Source organism: Heptranchias perlo, chromosome 43 (genome assembly GCF_035084215.1).
Source record: "Heptranchias perlo isolate sHepPer1 chromosome 43, sHepPer1.hap1, whole genome shotgun sequence".
NCBI classification, from domain to species: domain Eukaryota; kingdom Metazoa; phylum Chordata; class Chondrichthyes; order Hexanchiformes; family Hexanchidae; genus Heptranchias; species Heptranchias perlo.
Genome location: NC_090367.1, coordinates 3068733 through 3085824, shown reverse-complemented (window position 1 = coordinate 3085824; position 17092 = coordinate 3068733). Strand labels below are relative to the sequence as shown.

The 17092-nt window shown below is 41.4% G+C and overlaps 1 protein-coding gene across 3 annotated transcripts; it reads right to left on the bottom strand.

Moving 5' to 3' along the window:
• Nucleotides 1-985: 985 nt before the first annotated feature.
• zgc:195212 (DUF4554 domain-containing protein) lies at nt 986-15680 on the bottom strand. 3 transcript variants are annotated; one of them, XM_067975775.1, is made up of 10 exons: nt 15594-15680; nt 14612-14680; nt 9799-9948; nt 9107-9228; nt 7698-7808; nt 5740-5838; nt 5422-5457; nt 5192-5324; nt 2063-2439; nt 986-1192 (listed from the first exon to the last, which is right to left on the bottom strand). In XM_067975775.1, the coding sequence occupies exons 3-10, from the start codon at nt 9863-9865 to the stop codon at nt 1139-1141; spliced, it is 999 nt and encodes a 332-aa protein (XP_067831876.1). In that variant the 5' UTR covers nt 9866-9948; nt 14612-14680; nt 15594-15680; the 3' UTR covers nt 986-1138. The 3 variants fall into 3 exon arrangements, with proteins under 3 accessions (XP_067831876.1, XP_067831877.1, XP_067831878.1); XM_067975776.1 differs by lacking the exon at nt 5422-5457; XM_067975777.1 differs by lacking the exon at nt 7698-7808.
• Between the last annotated feature and the right edge of the window lie 1412 nt (nt 15681-17092).

The following is a 17092-nucleotide window of genomic DNA, read 5'->3' as shown; positions in this document are numbered from 1 at the left end:
GCATAGCTTATAAATAAATCCCAGCTGTGGGAATTCCCAAGTTGGTAGCCAAAACACCTCTGAAGAGAGATGAAAGCAGCGCATGAGAAATGAGCTTGCATTGCACAATAAGGGGAGTTGTTCTACCCGGGAATCCATAGTGCAGAGTCAACAAGCTGCCAGTTTAGTAACGAGAGAAAAATTTCCTCTCTGAATGAGGTGTAGGAAATGCAAACACATTTATAAATACTGTGCTTATGATTTCACTCCATTTAACGCAACCTACAGTGTGCTAGGATAAGGTAAGAGGCAGATTCACAGTCATAATTTCCCCACAAGGTGGGTTCAGGTCTCTGATGGGTGTGCCTGGATTAGGTGTGGTGTACGGTTGAGGAACCTCCTCACTGAGAAGGAACGTCTAATGATATCACACTGTGGGATACATTCCCATCTAATGTCAGTGATTCTATTGTGATTAACAATTAGAGGGATTGTGAAAACTACAGCAATGAATGTGCAAGAGCTATAGGCTGGAGTGTGCTACATGGCCACACAGCTAGAAGGGTTCAGTTTCCGTCCTTAGATATGGTACATCTTTGAAACAAGCTGTATCCTATGTTATTCTTTTCAGCAGGTGGATTTCATGGGGACAGTTTTGTTCTCTATTCAGATAACCTTTTTTGTGATGGTGTGGAGTGCCAAAGGACAGCAGCCTCTGCAACGAAATAATGCAATCTAAACTGTACTGGTTACTGTACCGTATGATCCGAACTCAACTGCCTCTATGGCACTTGCAGTCAGATTGGATATTAGTTCAATGTATGTTACAGAGAAATAGTGTGCTCTGAGGCATGATATGCTACATCACTTGAGCTCTCTGGGAGTGCACATATTAAATAGGAAAAGAAGTCTCAGGCATTTGACATGTACCCTGGCTCCATCTCCTACAAATAAAAAGTGAAACATTTCCCAATTACACAAACAACTTTATTTTATAATTTGCCCTTTTGCTTTATTATACATTTGGTAAAATTCATTTGAGTTGCTTGCTATTTTGTATTGCATGTGACTCGTATCCTGCTGTTATTAATACTTGTTTCTATCATAATTGAGCTGATGGCCTTAAGGATGCGTTCAGCCCACCCCCATCAGGTGAAAATCAATGTGTCCAATCAGACAAGTTGGAAACTTCCTGAAGCCACAAGTATTCTTCCTGCACACGAACATGAAAATATTATTGTCGTCATCATAATCAAAAAGACCAATCTACAATCTCCAAATCACTAATAAAAAACGTTTAATATTCTGCTTTCCTGCCATAGAATAAAGTTAAGCCATGCTTATTCTATTAGTTGTTCAAGCCTTAATATCGCCAGTTCATAAAAGAGAAGTAAGATTATTTTCATAAACGTGTCACTGAGGCAGTGGGGAATTTGGCTCCAATAAGGTAGTGCCCCAATGGGTAGGTGGTCTTTGCTGGGCAATCAGCAGGAATTATTCTGTGCTTGTAAGCTATGTGATTTTAGCCAATTAAATTCCAGCTGTAGCCCTACACACATGGGAGTGCCTAAATCTTGGCTCCTATCAGCCATGTGTCTAAAATCTGTGGTTACTTCTTTGTTGCTTGTTTTCAAGACGTGGGTGACGCTGGTGAAGCCATGTTTATTGTCCTTCCCTAGTTGCCACAAGAAGGTAGTGGGCCTTCGTAGCAACTGCTTTTACAACTAGGCCATTTTAGAGGTCATTAAAAGTCAACCATAGGCAAGTCATGTGCAGGCTATACCAGGTAGGGATGGCAGGTTCCTTTCTCTGCAGAATATTAATGAACCAGTTGGACTTCTATAACAGTCTGACAGCTTTCCTGGTCATTTTGTTCTGGTGCTAGCCCACAAATTACCAGATTTATTGATTTGAATTTCAGAACTTGCCATGATGGGATTTGAACTCAACCTCTGGGTTACTAGTCTAGTACCATAAATATAGTGATGCATTTCCATGTTTGTCAGACACCTAGTTCAGCAAAAAATATATAGAATTTCCACAAAAATAAACTAGTATACCAATTCTGTACATAGTCACAAACCTGATCTTCTGTTGGTTTTCTATTGATCGTTTGCTTAGTGTGCATTATACTGCACTGCACCTCCAAATGGCCAGTTGTCTCAGATGCTGATCTTGCAGGGACAGTTGCTGAAACCTGTATATCATTTTTCAGCAAGGAGATATGGTCGGTGCTAATATTTTCCATAGTTGGATGGTTGTATGCTCCAATCATTGTTTTTTTGAAAGGTTGACTGTACTGATCCACACAGGGCTTCATTCTGCATGCTTCCAGCCTTCTTTTGCCAGTGTCCATTCTTTGTTTAGTGCTGCCAAAACTGAAAGCAGTTTCTGATGTTATATGTGGAGATCCATCACTGCAACATAGAATGTCCGAATCCACTGGTCTGAGTGATGGGTCTGCAAAACACAATATTAGATATAAAAAATAACTCGCATTCAAATAATGCCTGATCAAGTCTCCCATAAACATCACAAAGCACATCAAATACAGTCCCCATTTTGTACTTAACTATCCCACCTATTTAATCTCCTGAGACAAAGTTCCTCAAAGGTAATAAAGCAAATCTCAGAATATTAATCCATTTCCACATCTCCACTTTTCAACCCTGCTTTTCTGCTGGTAGGAATGATTTGACTCTCTGACATTCCACAAAGTATGGCCGATTTTAAGGGTCCCTGCCTAGTGTAAACCTGTTTACACTGCCACCCTGTTTATGCTGGTGCAAATTAGGATCCAGGCAGCAGAGATTTAGATGAGCTTAGGTTTATGGATGGTGGAAGATGGGAGGCCAGCCAAGAGAGCACTGGAATAGTCAGATCTGGAGGCAGCAAATATATGAATGAGGATTTCAGCAGCAGATGGGCTAATGCAGGGGTGGAGACAGGCGATATTACGGAGGTGGAAGAAGGCGGTCTTGGTGATGGAGAGGATGTAGGATTGGAAGCTGAGCTCAAGGTTAAATAGGATGCCGAGGTTGTGAAAAGTCTAGTGCAGCCTGAGACAGTGGCCAGGGAGGGGGATGGAATCGGTGGCTGGAGAACGGAGCTTGTGGTGGGGGCCAAGGACAATGGCTTCGGTCGTCTCAGTGTTTAATTGGAGGAAATTTCTGCTTGTCCAGGACTGGATGCCGGACAACCAGTCTGACAACACAAAGGCAGTGGAGGGGTCGAGAGAGGTGGTGGTGAGCTGGGTGTCGCCAGTATACATGTGGAACCTGACATTGTGTTTTTGGTTGATTTTGCCGAGAGGCAAATAGGAGGGGGCCGAGGATAGATCCTTGGGGGACTCCAGAGGTAATGGTGCAAGGGCGGGAAGAGAATTCATTGCAGAATTCATGGCAATGACTGGATAGGTAAGAGTGGAACCAGGTGAGGGCACTCCCACCCAGATGGACGACGGAGGGGAGCCATTGGAGGAGGATGGTGTGGTCAATCATGTCAAAAGCTAGACAGGTCAAGACGGATGAGGAGGGATAGTGCACCACATTCATAGGATATCATTTGTGATGTTGATTAGGGCCATTTCAGTGCCGTGGCAGGGGTAGAAACCTGATTGAAGAGGTTCAAAACGGAGTTGCGGAAAAGATGGGCACAGGGTTAGGAGGTGAGAACACGTTCAAGGATTTTGAAGAGGAAAGGGAGGTTAGAGATGGGGCGGTAGTTTGCAAGGACAAAAGGGTCAAGTGTGTTTTTTTGAGGCGGGGGTGATGACAGCACTTTTGAAAGGAACGGGGAACAGTACCCGAGGAGAGGGAACTGTTAACAATATCAGCTTGCATGGGGGCCAAGGTGGTCTGCAGTTTAGCGGGAATGGGGGTCGAGAGAGCAAAATGTCCCACAGAATTTATTAATTTTTTTTTGGTGGCGCCAGGAAGAGCAGTAATGGTCTTTCTGGGCTCAGTAAAAACTCTGGCCTGCACAAGGCCCATGTCCCCGACCTCCTCCCACCCCAGGCTCCAAATGTCGGCCGTCTAGTATGGCAGCCAACTGATGAGGGTCTCATAGACAAGATGAGTTCGGAGAGGCTACGAGGGTAGATAGGAGAGAAACTAGAGAAAGATGCGGGTTCAGGGCTAGGGCAGGGGGGAATCTTTGGAGAAAGGAGGGATGTGGCAGAGGCAGCTGACAGATGATCTCAATCTTGGTGACAATGAAGTCTATGAGCTCCTCACACTTGTTCTATGACATACATCGGATCCTAACTGCAATTTTGAGGTACAAATGGATGGAACATGCATCATGCACTCTCCATCCATTTATACTAGGCATTGAGCAGCTTAACCAGGTTCAAGGGAGGCCGCTCTGAAAATGTCCCACAGAATTTTAAAAATTTTTTTTGGTGGGGCCAGGAAGAGCAGTAAGGCTCTTTCTGGGCCCAGAAAAAACTCCAATCCGCACAAGGCCCATGTCCCCGACCTCCCACCCCAGGCTCCAAATGTCGGCCGGTTAGTATGAGAGCCAACCGATCTTCAGCCCTCCTACAATCATTGAGCTGCAGCAGGTGGCCCTCTTGGTGCTCCCTGCTCACTGGCTGCATGTAAATAAGACCCAGGCCTCACAATGGCTCAGGCCTCATGACAGTAGGCGTGTTCTGCCTCAAGTTAAAATTGCCCCTAGTGAGTTTTCCTATCACAGCAATCTGACACAGACATAGAAGCACTGAAGCACTGAACAGATGTCAAATACTTCCTCACCCCCAGGAAAGGAAGAGCAAGCTGGAGTATCTCTTCTCCCACCCACCCTTGTCCTTTGGGCTACTGTTGAGTACTTCTTCATGCCTGTCTATACAAGGACACTCACAGAAACCCTGCAGCAGGTCTCCAGCCTGTATTCTTGGCTGGGGAAGATGCTGGCAAAGAAAGATTTGTTAGGTGTGGAACGGGAAACAAAGAAAAACAGTAAACTTTCCTGAAGGTATATTATATGTCTGGATAATGTATTGATAGGCTGTATATTTAAGCTCACAGTCTACACTGAGCCCAGTGTTATATGGGCTCACTCAGAAATAGAGGTGGGAGATCTGAGAAATATAAGGCAGATAGGTGATCGAAAATAGAGAGACTGGGAGTATCTTGGAGACACAAAGATGGTGCATGGATGGGGATGAGCATGGAGTGGATCAGACAGTTTGTGCTAGATTGCCTTGTACCTAACTCGGGATCTGCAAGCTCTGTATAGATCCTCTGGAAGTAGTCTATGTCATGCAAATTCTCTTGGCTGGTCTCTGGGTTAGCTGAATCACTGTTACAATGCACACGGCCAACATCTCCTGAATGAATCTTCTGTCAAAAGACAACCAATGTTAATCCTGTGCATCTAGATCACTTGACGTCAATCAGAACATCAACCCTAATGGCCCAAGTAAGATTGAGAATTTACCTTGTGGGGAATAATGGGTGCCCCAACCACTTTTTTCTGAAGGATATAAAGCATGAATAGTGAATAAAATGTACATATAATGTTACAGAAACTGTTGGCTTTCTCAGGATCATGCATTACCCCTTCCGTTTATTCATATAATACATACAATGTCACAGAATATCACTTTGGAGTAGTTTATCCAGTTCATTAAGGATCGTGAAATACAGAAAATGAACCACATTATATTAAAGTCAATCACATCCAGGAAGCATCCAGCAAAGCAAGTATTCTAAATCATTCAGTCATCATCAACTCTCAAGTTATTTAAGAACATACTCGCTTCATGTCACAGCCTCTGCTCAGGAGAAATCTATTCTGGATCACATTTTGTAGAGAATTCTGAAGTGAAGTCTTCATCTCTTGCGTGTTTGAGACCTAGAAAGTCAATAGCAAATAAATGAAATTACATCTGTAATCATTTAGGCTTTCAATTTTCTAAGCAAACTTGCTAGTGGAGTAGCATGTTGAAACTCAAATGCTTTGCTTCACAGAGCGAGTTCCTAATGTCAGCCATGCCATTGTGGGAAAACTGCTAGCAGAGGTTCTACTGGTAAGTCAGAAGGGGAATCACTCCAAGCCATTCTTGCACAGCTTTGTCGTGTTTGATTAAGCACTGGCAAAGGCCTACAATAATGTCATCTGCTGCCCTGGTGGTCAGGATGGTGCCAGCTGCAGGATAGATAATTGAGGAGTGGAGAAATATAAAATAAAGATACCTTCAAAGCAACAGAGTGCCACAGTACATTGAAAGCATCAATTTGCAATGCCAAGGTAGTGATGGGGTGTGGGTTCAATATTCCACAGCATTCAGTTCCTGATCTCCAGAGCTTGGTGTTTTCTCCATAGGGAGGGAGAGAAGGAAGAACAAAAGGAGAATTGTGCTGGGTCTTTCTGGTTCATATTCTGCCGAGTGGCTCAGAGCAGCATTGGTGAAGGCCTGTGTAGATCACTATCGTGTCCCAGAAAGACCAATGGAAGAAAAACAGGGACTAAACAGGGAAAGTTCACCCCCTCAAATTAAAGTTTACAAAATCTTGGAGACATTAAATAGATTAGGGGCAATTTTATCAGTTCACGCTAGCAGCAGGGAGCCTTGCCTGCTGACAGCACATATTGTAAATTTGGATGCACAATGCCCATGATGTTCTAACCATAATGATTGGAAAATTGTGGGCAATGTATACCTGAATTTCAGATATGTGCTGTTGGTAGATTCAGCTCCTGCTGACAATGTGGACTTGTGAAATTACCATTAATATACAGCCTATGTGTATGGGGATGAAGAAAGTCTTAACTGGGATATCCTTATTAACCATCTTCATCATGGAGACATGTCACCAAAAAGTCAGCCGTGACTCCTATAGCAGTAGAATGTACAACTCTAAACCATCGTACAACCTTGAATATTATTCAATCTCACTTGACCCCAAAGACTGAGTATTCCTAGTTCTTATTTGGGCTGCTAGATCGAGCATTCCGCAGGAAAAGTGGATTGGAGGTAAAATTTTGATATAGACCAGTCTCACTCCACAAAAGCACAAATCTCTGTTGACTGACGGAGCAGTACTGTTGTCTGGTTCCTGGACTGTGCCCCTCTCCTGCTTACGGTGAAAGTGGACAGCAATGACAACAATGAGTTTTAAACAGTACAAAATAAGTGAGCATGACACACTCTGAAAAGTCAAATACGTGACATCAGCTTTCCCCATCTCTCTTGAAGGTGCTGACATACGCTGGAGTACAGTTCCATGCATGTTTGCAGCACTCCAGTACCTCAGCCATTCTTTACTAGTGAGCCTACGAAGAGATTGTCAACGAGCTGATCGATCATAGAAGGCATCACCTGATCTCTGCACATCCACACTTTCCAACAGAATGCGATCAGGAGTGGGAACCCTGGCCAACTTTTCTCTAGCTTAGGGTCGCTGGGGCTAGTTGCAGCACTCCACTGATGCCATGACTGAGATCAGCTAACTCAGACCATAGAATATTACAGCACAGAAACAGCTCATGTGGCCCATCAAGACTGTGCCAAGAATTGAACCTGTCTGTGTGGCAGTGCCTTACCCCACCAAACCATTGGGGTACTATGTTTTGTAGAAGATGGCATGACACATTGATATGCCCTCATATTTGGTACATTGCAGATGGTGTCTGTCTCAGCAGCACCTTCTGTCCATGTCTGCTTAAATTATGTATGTTGTTTGCCCACCAACACGGATTCCCGTGCATACCTTCAAGAGTTGTAGAGACTTGGTTCTAAAATCACGATTTGTACTGCTCGACAATATACTCTGAATGGCATCACAGATGACAGGGATTGCAGACTGCATTCTTCTCTGATTCTACGGAGGAAAAAGCTAAACAACAGCTGGTTCACAGCAACTACAAAACGTCCTTCTGTTCTCAATCACGACAGTAAAATCCAATTAAATAAAACTAATTAAATAAAATCCGGAATTAAAAAAACTAGTATCATTAATGGTGGCCATGAAACTACCGGATTGTCGTAAAAACCCATCTGGTTCACTAATGTCCTTTAGGGAAGGAAACCTGCCGTCCTTACCCGGTCTGGCCTATATGTGACTCCACAGCAATGTGGTTGATTCTTAATCGAACTCTGAAATGGCCTAACAAGCCACTCAGTTGTCACCACCACCTTCTCAAGGGCAATTAGGGATGGGCAATAAATGCTGGCCTTGCCAGCGATGCCCACATCCCATGAACGAATAAAAAAATATTTTTTTCGTGCTAGGAGGTATTCCATAATTGTTTTTTAAACATTTTTTTGGGCTAGGAGGTGACATCGGCAAGGCTGTATTTATTGCCCATCCCTAGTTTACCTGATGGCATTAAGAGTCATCCACACAGCATGGGACTGGAGTCACATGTTGGCCAAATCAGATTGAGAGTCATAGGTTCCCTTAAGGACATTAATGATTTTTACAATGATCCAGCAGCTTTCGTGGTTATTTTCCAGATGCTAGCCCACAAATTACCAGGATTATTGAATTTATGCCCATCAGGAGGTATGCAGGGACAGGTACATATAAAAAGTCAACCAAAGGAAAATCAGGTGTTTTAAAAAAAAAATTCTATTTTCTTCCCTCTTCTCCTAAACGTGCTGATTCTTACTGGGTTATAGTTCTAAGACCACCAGCGGTCCTCTGGTACCTACCGAGATTGCCATTATTCATGCATCAGTGAGTGTTGACAGGCTATTTAACCATTGGGGCATCACAACTGAGCCTAATCCTGTGCTTACTGGATAGCTACATAAATGCACTTCACAGCAGAGGTCACTGGAGAGCAATCAGAAGCAGGGAATCACAGGCTGACTTTCCCCTCCCTAACCCAGAGAGATTGCTTACTTATCCGAGATCATTAACTCAGCATAGGCTGGGAACTAAATCTCAGATCTTCCTGGTCTTTGTGGCTCGGCTATTCAATCATTTTTGTTTCTATTGCAATGTGATATTGACAGAATGCATCACCAGGAGCCGCAAGATGAGATCTATATCCCATTGTCAATGTTGCTTGTAAAGTATTAGGTCAACCCACTATTGGGATATAAATCATATTCCACAGCTCCTCATCACTTGCACTATATGTCAATTATAAGTTTACAGTTAGCCACTGATACCTTCTTGAACTGGAAGTATTCATCCAGGACTCTGTGAAGCACAGGTTGAATTGATTCCCTCACAACATCTTTGTTATAATGAAGAATCTGGTCCAGATGTTCAACAACAGTTTGATGTCCTCCTATCAATAAGAGAAATACATTAGAGTCTTACCATGAACACCTCATTTATAAAGACCTTGGTTTCACGATCGTAGTGCCAATGGCAATCCATTAAAACAAATGGGATACCATTGGCATTACGATTGTAAAACCTAGCCCAGAGCTTCACTTTCAGTATCACTTCTTTTTTAGAAAAGGTGCTTTTTTAAATATAAAGAGAACAATTATCAACGTAACTGCAATCACAAGAAGGAAAGGCAAAGTACAAGGCCAGCTTGACTAATGACCTCAATAAAGCCATAAGGAATATCAAAAAGGGATAATCGAGCCCCATTCACAGTAGTTCACTTAGAAATGAAACCCCCAAACCTCACAAAATAGGACCCTGCACATACACCCAGAGGTTTGAGTCACAGTAATGTCAGTTTGCACCCATAGAACCGATGGGATAGTCAGCTCTCAATTGCACAATAGATAGGAAATAAGTAGGGATCCATTTGTGTACCTTGACAAACAAATGTGGCAATAACATAAATATATCCTATACCCAAACCCAAAAGCAGTTCAAAAACTAGGCTTTGTGAAATTACCTATTACATCCATCAGCGACAAGTGAAATTCATCCCAGTATTTAATAAAAAGAAAGAGAAGCACCATCTGCTCCTGGGCTTCGCCGCATTCAGACCAGTCATCTTCCAGTATTGATTGAACAGTGTAACTGATATCAGCACAGGCTAATCCTGTAACACAACACAAATGTATACAGTGTAATTGGCTTTTAAAATTTGTTTTCTGATTTGTTTCCCCCTCTCCTGCAGATGTTGGCTTTTACTGAGGTACAGTTCCAGTGGTGCCAGCAGTCCTCTGGTACTTCACTGAACTGGCCATTTTTCATGTGTGAATCTAGCAGGATTTTGACCATACAGTACATCACACTTGAGCTGGATCCTATCTTCACCAAACGCACACACACTCCAGCATAGGTTACTGGATAGTGATTAGGAGTGGGAACCCTGGCTCAGTGTTCCCCTCCATTGACCAGGGGCATTGAGAGCAATTGTGGTGCACCAACGTCTTCCTAAGTTGAGGTCAGCTAACTCAGCACAGTCTGGAAATGAATCCAGGACCTTCTATCCTGTGGCTTAGCACTACACATATGGCAAATTTACTCAGTGAGTCATCAGGGAAACTCTTTCAGGGCAAGCTTTACCTGCAACAGTGTAGAAATATATACAGTTCATATGGACAGGTTAAACTTATACAAATTCATATAATGTGATGGTTCAGTTTAACATTGCAACACAATTCATACAACATGATTGGCATCTGTAAGAAAGTAAGTACAGCGTGAATTGCAACCAGATTTGAATAAACCCAGATAATGTTATATATAATTAAAATCTTTGAATTGGTAACTCTGTAATGCCCCAGTAAGACTTTTGAAATCAGTGGGCAACACTGCAATGGTAACAGTTACACCTGTTACTCTTACTTGCTCCAGAGTGCTGTAACCACTCTTAGGCTGTTTTGTTAGCCTCTCCTGCCTGCCACCTACTGCGCTACTCACCTACTCGCGAACCTCTCCTACACCCCATTGCTTAACCCTACTTTGCTCTTCATCCATTCCCTGGCCTCTTCTCACCCTGACTAACCGTGAGCAACAATACGAGAGATTCCTTATGTAAAATATGGGCTAGCTATTGCAGCAAAACATAAAATACAGTGGTTTAAACTTCATACTGCCTTGAGCTCTCCAGCATGTTACACTTTTTCCTTTTCATTGTGGCCAAATTTGGGCTTTACAATTTTTAGCAAAACCATTTTTGTTTAGGGGTTTAAAAATTCCTGCTCTCAATGTTGAACCAAAAATTAGCATTAATGATAATGTCTAAATTCACATGGAGTTACATTCTTTGTGGCTGTTTTTGTCTAAAATGTTAAAATAATCATGACATTTGGGTTGAAAATTATACTGATATTCCTTTGTCGATTATTTTAACTGAGTTATTAACCCAAATGTTGTTTTCATACCTTCACACTCTTCCCTTGGAGAACAGTGTGAAGTTGTGGAAGGATTTGCAGGCTGATTAATAGGCTGACAGGCTGTTCCATGTCCTCCAAATATTGAAATTCCAGACAAAGGTGTTTCACATGAAGGTATTAAATGCTTATAAACTAATATTGCACAGCATAATTCACCTCAATTGTTTGTCTGTTGGATAAATGCTCATTGTGTAGGTTGTGTGTCAGTCCCATGCAGTCTACCCACTGAGCATTCAAGATGAAAATCTCTCAAAGGAGCATAAGATATTCAAAAGGTTACTTTCTTTTGAGTCTGTGGACAGTACTTTTACTTCTGTTTATTTCATTTAAAAAAGTTCAAGAATTTTTGTCAGTGTGGATTTTTTTTCAAACTAGTAATTGGAATCCTTATTATGTGGCCAGATATGTAGCTGCAGGGCAGAGGTTTTAATGCTAATTACACTAATTATAATTAAGCCTGGGGTATTTTTCACTGCTATTTCTCCAGTCTCTACAAAAATGAGGTTGGTATTTCAAGGACTTTATACATAAAGCAAAAATAGTCACAAATGAACATACAGACAGATTGACTGGAATGTTTCCCTACTGTGCAGATAATAAAGAAGGTAACTCAATGAATGACCACTGTTACTGTTAAATACTCACACAGCACCTTCTAGTTTTTTTTCTTCTGTCTCTGCCAAATGTTTACAAAAATTCAGTGGAGACTGAGAAAAATGACAGCTTACTCACAATTAGACCTCAGAGAAACTGTAAACTCTCTTAGTGCAATGCAGGTTACACGAGGTGTGCCTTATGTTTAAGATTTTTTTAAAACTCCCTCATTGTCTTAGCTGTTTGAGTAACTGAGCTATACAGATCAGGAACATCACAAATTTGATCCCTGGTCTGTGCAGTCAGCTGATTTCAGCCCTGGCAGCAAATGGGGTGCTACAATTAGCCTCAATGCTCCTGGGGGAGGGAAGGAGAAAGATCACCCAGATTTCTGCCCCTAATCACTCCCTAACGACGCCCTGCTGGAAATGCACATGTGTAGATTAGTTCCGCATAGGATCATTCTTAGACATGATAGCCCTCAAACAGTCCAACATTCACTGTAATAGATGATGAATGGCCATTTGGGCAAGGTGGGGGTGCCGATGGAGCCATATCCCAGCAAGGGGAAAACACCTTCGGGAGAGTAGGAGGGTTGAGGAGAACTTGGTGGAAAAGAGCAAAGAAAATGATTAAAGTTGGAAAAATATAACTAGACAGCTGCTCTGTTGGTAAGTATGAACCCTGTAGACTTACCGTCTCTTTTATTATGAGGGTTCTGAGTATCTTTATTACTGTAATATTAGTGTTTGTGTCCATGTCACAGTGCCTTGGCTGCCCCAGTGGGAAGGGAAAGATTTTGTACCTATGTTATCCACTTTGCATGTTTTGTGACAGAAAATCACCTCAACTCAAATAAGGAAATTTCACAGAATCCACGCAGCTCATATAAACAATACTTTAACCACCATAATGTATCACCTTTGACTAAACAAATAAGTAAACAATATAAAAACTTTCCTTCTACCGTCTTTTGGTCTGTATTTTGAGTCAGATATTGTTCGTATTGCTTCCAGTCTGCTAGATGGGACGGATCCATGAAGAAAGACAAGGAATTTTTACTATCCTTGAACAATATAGGCAAGTCAGCTGGTCCATATATAAATACATGTGTCAAGTCAAGGAGTGCTGTAGTTATTATCAAATATCAAAACTCTACATACACCTCCCTCTCTTACAGACCTGTAGAAACTATTTGCTAGATCCACAGCATGTCATTATCTATCATTTTCCCTACACTACGTACCATTCATAGTAAATAGCACAAAATGTAAAATTATATACTAAGGTTATAGTCCTTTACCACTGCTACTCCATGATCCAATGGCTAAATCACAAACATGGTGTTCACCTGACCCATAACTGCCGTTAATATCCATAGTTGTGTAAAATGTTCAAACTCTTTTATGATAGCACAAAATGATAGTTTCAGTGGTATTTGCAGCATTCTATCCTAATTTTCATATTAATGTGGTACTCATTTACATGCCTTTGTAATTCAGTGGGAGCTGCTGAAAATAGTAATTTCAGGGAAACTCACAAGGAAGGCACAGTTCAAGTGCCAGAATGCCAAACTGTTCAAGCAAAGCCAACTTCTGCTTGGTGTTCATGAGGAAATGAACATCGATTCACCCTTCCCCAGTGCTAGTGCAAAAGCTCATGCTTGATCATATCTACCCCCATTGCCATCATAACATATAGTGGACATTGCACACTAATAGAAGCATGTCACAAGTATGTACTTCAGCAGAGAAACTCATCTCCCATTTATACCCACACATGTTGTATACCCTTTCAGTTAAGGATACAGATACACTGGAAACTCTAGTGGGTTTGTTGGGGTAGTTCTTAAGGCAAGGACAGATAGCTGCTATTGGTAATATCTCAAGCACTCCACACATTCCATCTTCTGCTAGTTTGTTAGGAACGGAAAGAGGGAAAGACTTCCCAGCAATGGGGTGGAGCCTGCAGCAATGTGAATCAGCTGCACACCCAAAGTCTCTGCTCAGAAAAAAAGATAAAGTAATAGCATAATTTGCAAAAAGAATTATATATGGGGTTTACTAAGATAATTTTCTTTAATCAAAATAAAATGGTGGTGGTGCAGTTGTGGGAAGGCCATTGCAGTGGGTGGTATACAAGATTCAAGAGGCAAACAGATGTCTATCTGGACATCAAAGAGCTTGAGGGATAATGGGGGTAAATTTTGTGATTGAGCATTCTTGCCACTGAACTTTGCATGACAGGAATGACTTTCAGGAATTTGGTAATTCAGGTAATTTGCTGGACTGCTGCCCACATTGTTTTTGATCCATCAAAATTAATGGATGTAACATCGTGTGGTCCCCAAATTGAGTGCACTGATTTCTCCGCTCGAATTTCTGACATATGCTCCCATCACACAATGCATAATAAACTAGCAACCCAGGGATCGTGAGTTCACATCTCACTGTGGCAAATTGTGAAATGAATTCAATAAATCTGGGCATTTGTGGGCTGGCACCAGAAAGAAAATCACTATGAAAGCTGACAGATTGTCATAAAAACTCAACTGGTTCACTGATGTCCTTCAGGGAAGGGAACCTGTCACCCCTACCTGATCTGATCTACGTGGTTGACTCTTAAGGCCTCTAGCAAGCCACTCAGTTATAAAACAATCACTTGGCCCACCACCAGCTTCTCAGGGCAACTACAGACAGGCCTTGCCAGAGTTGTGCACATCCCAAGGACAAAAAAAATCCAGATAAGTAATTATTTCACACTTACTTTATGTAGTGAGTGCTGTCAGAAAGCACAGTTTGTCCATTAATGCAAAAATTGTCCTGTTTCTCACTCCTAAAAAAAACAGCATTTTAGTCACTGTTTGGACTAAGGCTATGCATTTGTGTTTCATTCATCATCTGCTTTTTACTGAAAATACCAGTTTAGTTTTGTAAGTAGCGATATCTAGTACATACATAATGCCAATGCTGTGAAGGCAGAGGCTGCTCAAGATACACATTCATCTGTAATTTATGCAGCCCGTTTGGGCTATACATTGATTATGTTTTGTGTTTAAGACCTAAGTATCTACCATTGTATATAAGAACATAGAGTAGAAATTCGATCAGCAAAGTTCATGTACAAACGTCTAACGTAATTTTACCACATTCCTGTGTGTGTTATTTTTATGCAAATATTAACCCATTTAAAATAAACCGGTTAATGCTTGTGTACAAATAATGCACACAGCAATGTGGTAAATGCATGTTAAGCATTCATATGTGAAATTCATTAATCAGATTTTCTACCTTCATAAGTCTGGCCATTTGCCTCATTAAGCCCATTCCATTCCTAAAAGGACATTTGGTTATTCAAACTCGCTTCATTCAGTCCTGTATGCTTAATTTACCATGGACGACTTCTCTCCACCAGCAATTACTGGATGATCCCTTAATTTAAGTAACACCAAGTTACTTCCCTTACTCCCCTGCAAAAGAAAAATCAAGCAGTATTTCCCTCAATAGTATTAACGTTCCACAATGTACTGTACATTGCTGTGCCTGGGAGTGGGAAACTAAGGGGGCTGCACAACAAAATGGATTGTGTCCATGAATTTGCTGACCCAGTCCACTTCAAATCTGCTGAAAAATCGGGGGGGGGGGGGGGGGGAGGGGAAGGGATTCTAGGCCTATTTCTCCAGAATATAGTCCGTTTACAACTCTACTCCACATCCAATCACTGTCACTGTTGAAGCACTTATCCATACCTTTATCGCATTGAGGATAGGTTTCTCACCAGTCTCCAACAATCTCAAGCATTTGCTAATCCAGAACTCTGCGATACATGTCCTCTTCCATAAAAAAGCCTGAACACCATCACCCCCTGCTCTCTCAGCTCACTATACCCCAGCTAATCAATATCGAAATCCTCATCCATAGCCTCCCCCGCTGTTTTGGGAAATGTTCTCTTCTAGTCTAGAAGAATGGAGAATTCTTGATTACTGCTCGTCTTCTGCCCCATCCACTCCACTGTGTAACGCTCACTTTTCAGCCTTTACATAGGGAACCAGTGGAGCTGACAGAGCAGGGGGTAATGGTGAGCAGGCTTTTGTACGGAAGAGGATACGGATCATGGAGTTCTGGATTAGTAAGGTTTATGAAGGGTGAGACTGCAAGATCCTAAAGAGTTATTTCATACTAATAACAAACAATATCAAATAATATTCCAAACACTGCTCTAGTGATGTGATAGTAAGTGAATATTCTTACCCAAAGATTTGAGTCGACAGAACATCATTTACTTTGACATAAAACTGGATTTTTACCTAAAAGAGAAAGCTTTTTTCTTATTTACAGTTTTTAGAGATTTCTGTTTAAGAATATAGTTCAAAACCAATACATTTTAAAGAACAGGACTGCACTTATATCTAACTTATATTTGAAAGTATATCTTTTGTAAGAAATTTGTTTTATGTCCATTGTGACTGTCACTTTCTATCTTCTATTTGGCTCAAAATCTTCTCTTCTTCATTGGTTATGTCTCTTGTGCTTTTCACCTTTCTAATTGGTTATTGTTATTTTCCACAATTCTTATTTACCATTCATTTTTGCAAAACTTTTCCCTCCATTTTCAATTTGTCCCCAAACACCTTCTAACCGAAAATGTTGTAACAACTGTATTCTAGCAAAAAACAAATTCTTTGAGATATAGCAACTATGGCCCTCACCCATCCCCTATATACACCTAAACAAATTTATCACAAATACATAAATTTACAAAAAATAGAAACTTACCCTCAACTTGGCTTCAACCGATTTCCTCCCCACCCTTCCACAAACTATGACACACCCCACTGAGCCTCTGAACCTCCTGGACTCCAGACAGATCCACCCCTGTAATTCATGATCCCCAGCTGGCCAGCTGACATTCCATGTTTGAAGGCTCAATGTATTGGCCTCAAAGTGAAGAAACAAGTTGACAGGCTATATATTCTAACATGATTTCATGTTTTATTTTTCCTAGGTCACCCAACTGCTGTGGTATGTCCTTCATATTCAATACCTGTGGATGGACAATACTGATTCTGTGTAAGAAATGCTTGATAGTTAAGCAATCTGTCATCACAATGCAGCTCCTTTCAGAAGTCTAATTAACAGAGAAAAAATAGATTGATTTGGGGGAAGGAAAACTGTGTTAAAGTGATTAACCAACAATTCATAATTCAAGTTCCGTGGTAGAAGGAACCGCAAGTTTTTAAGCAGAGGC

Coding starts and splice junctions, on each gene's coding strand:
- zgc:195212 (XM_067975775.1), bottom strand. CDS start 9,865: ATGGTGCTTCTCTTTCTTTTTATTAAATACTGGGATGAATTTCACTTG. Junction 2,440..5,191: donor GCTTGCAGATCCCGAGTTAG/GTACAAGGCAAT, acceptor TGTGTTTTGCAG/ACCCATCACTCAGACCAGTG. Junction 1,193..2,062: donor GAAAACCAACAGAAGATCAG/GTTTGTGACTAT, acceptor GTTCGTGTGCAG/GAAGAATACTTGTGGCTTCA.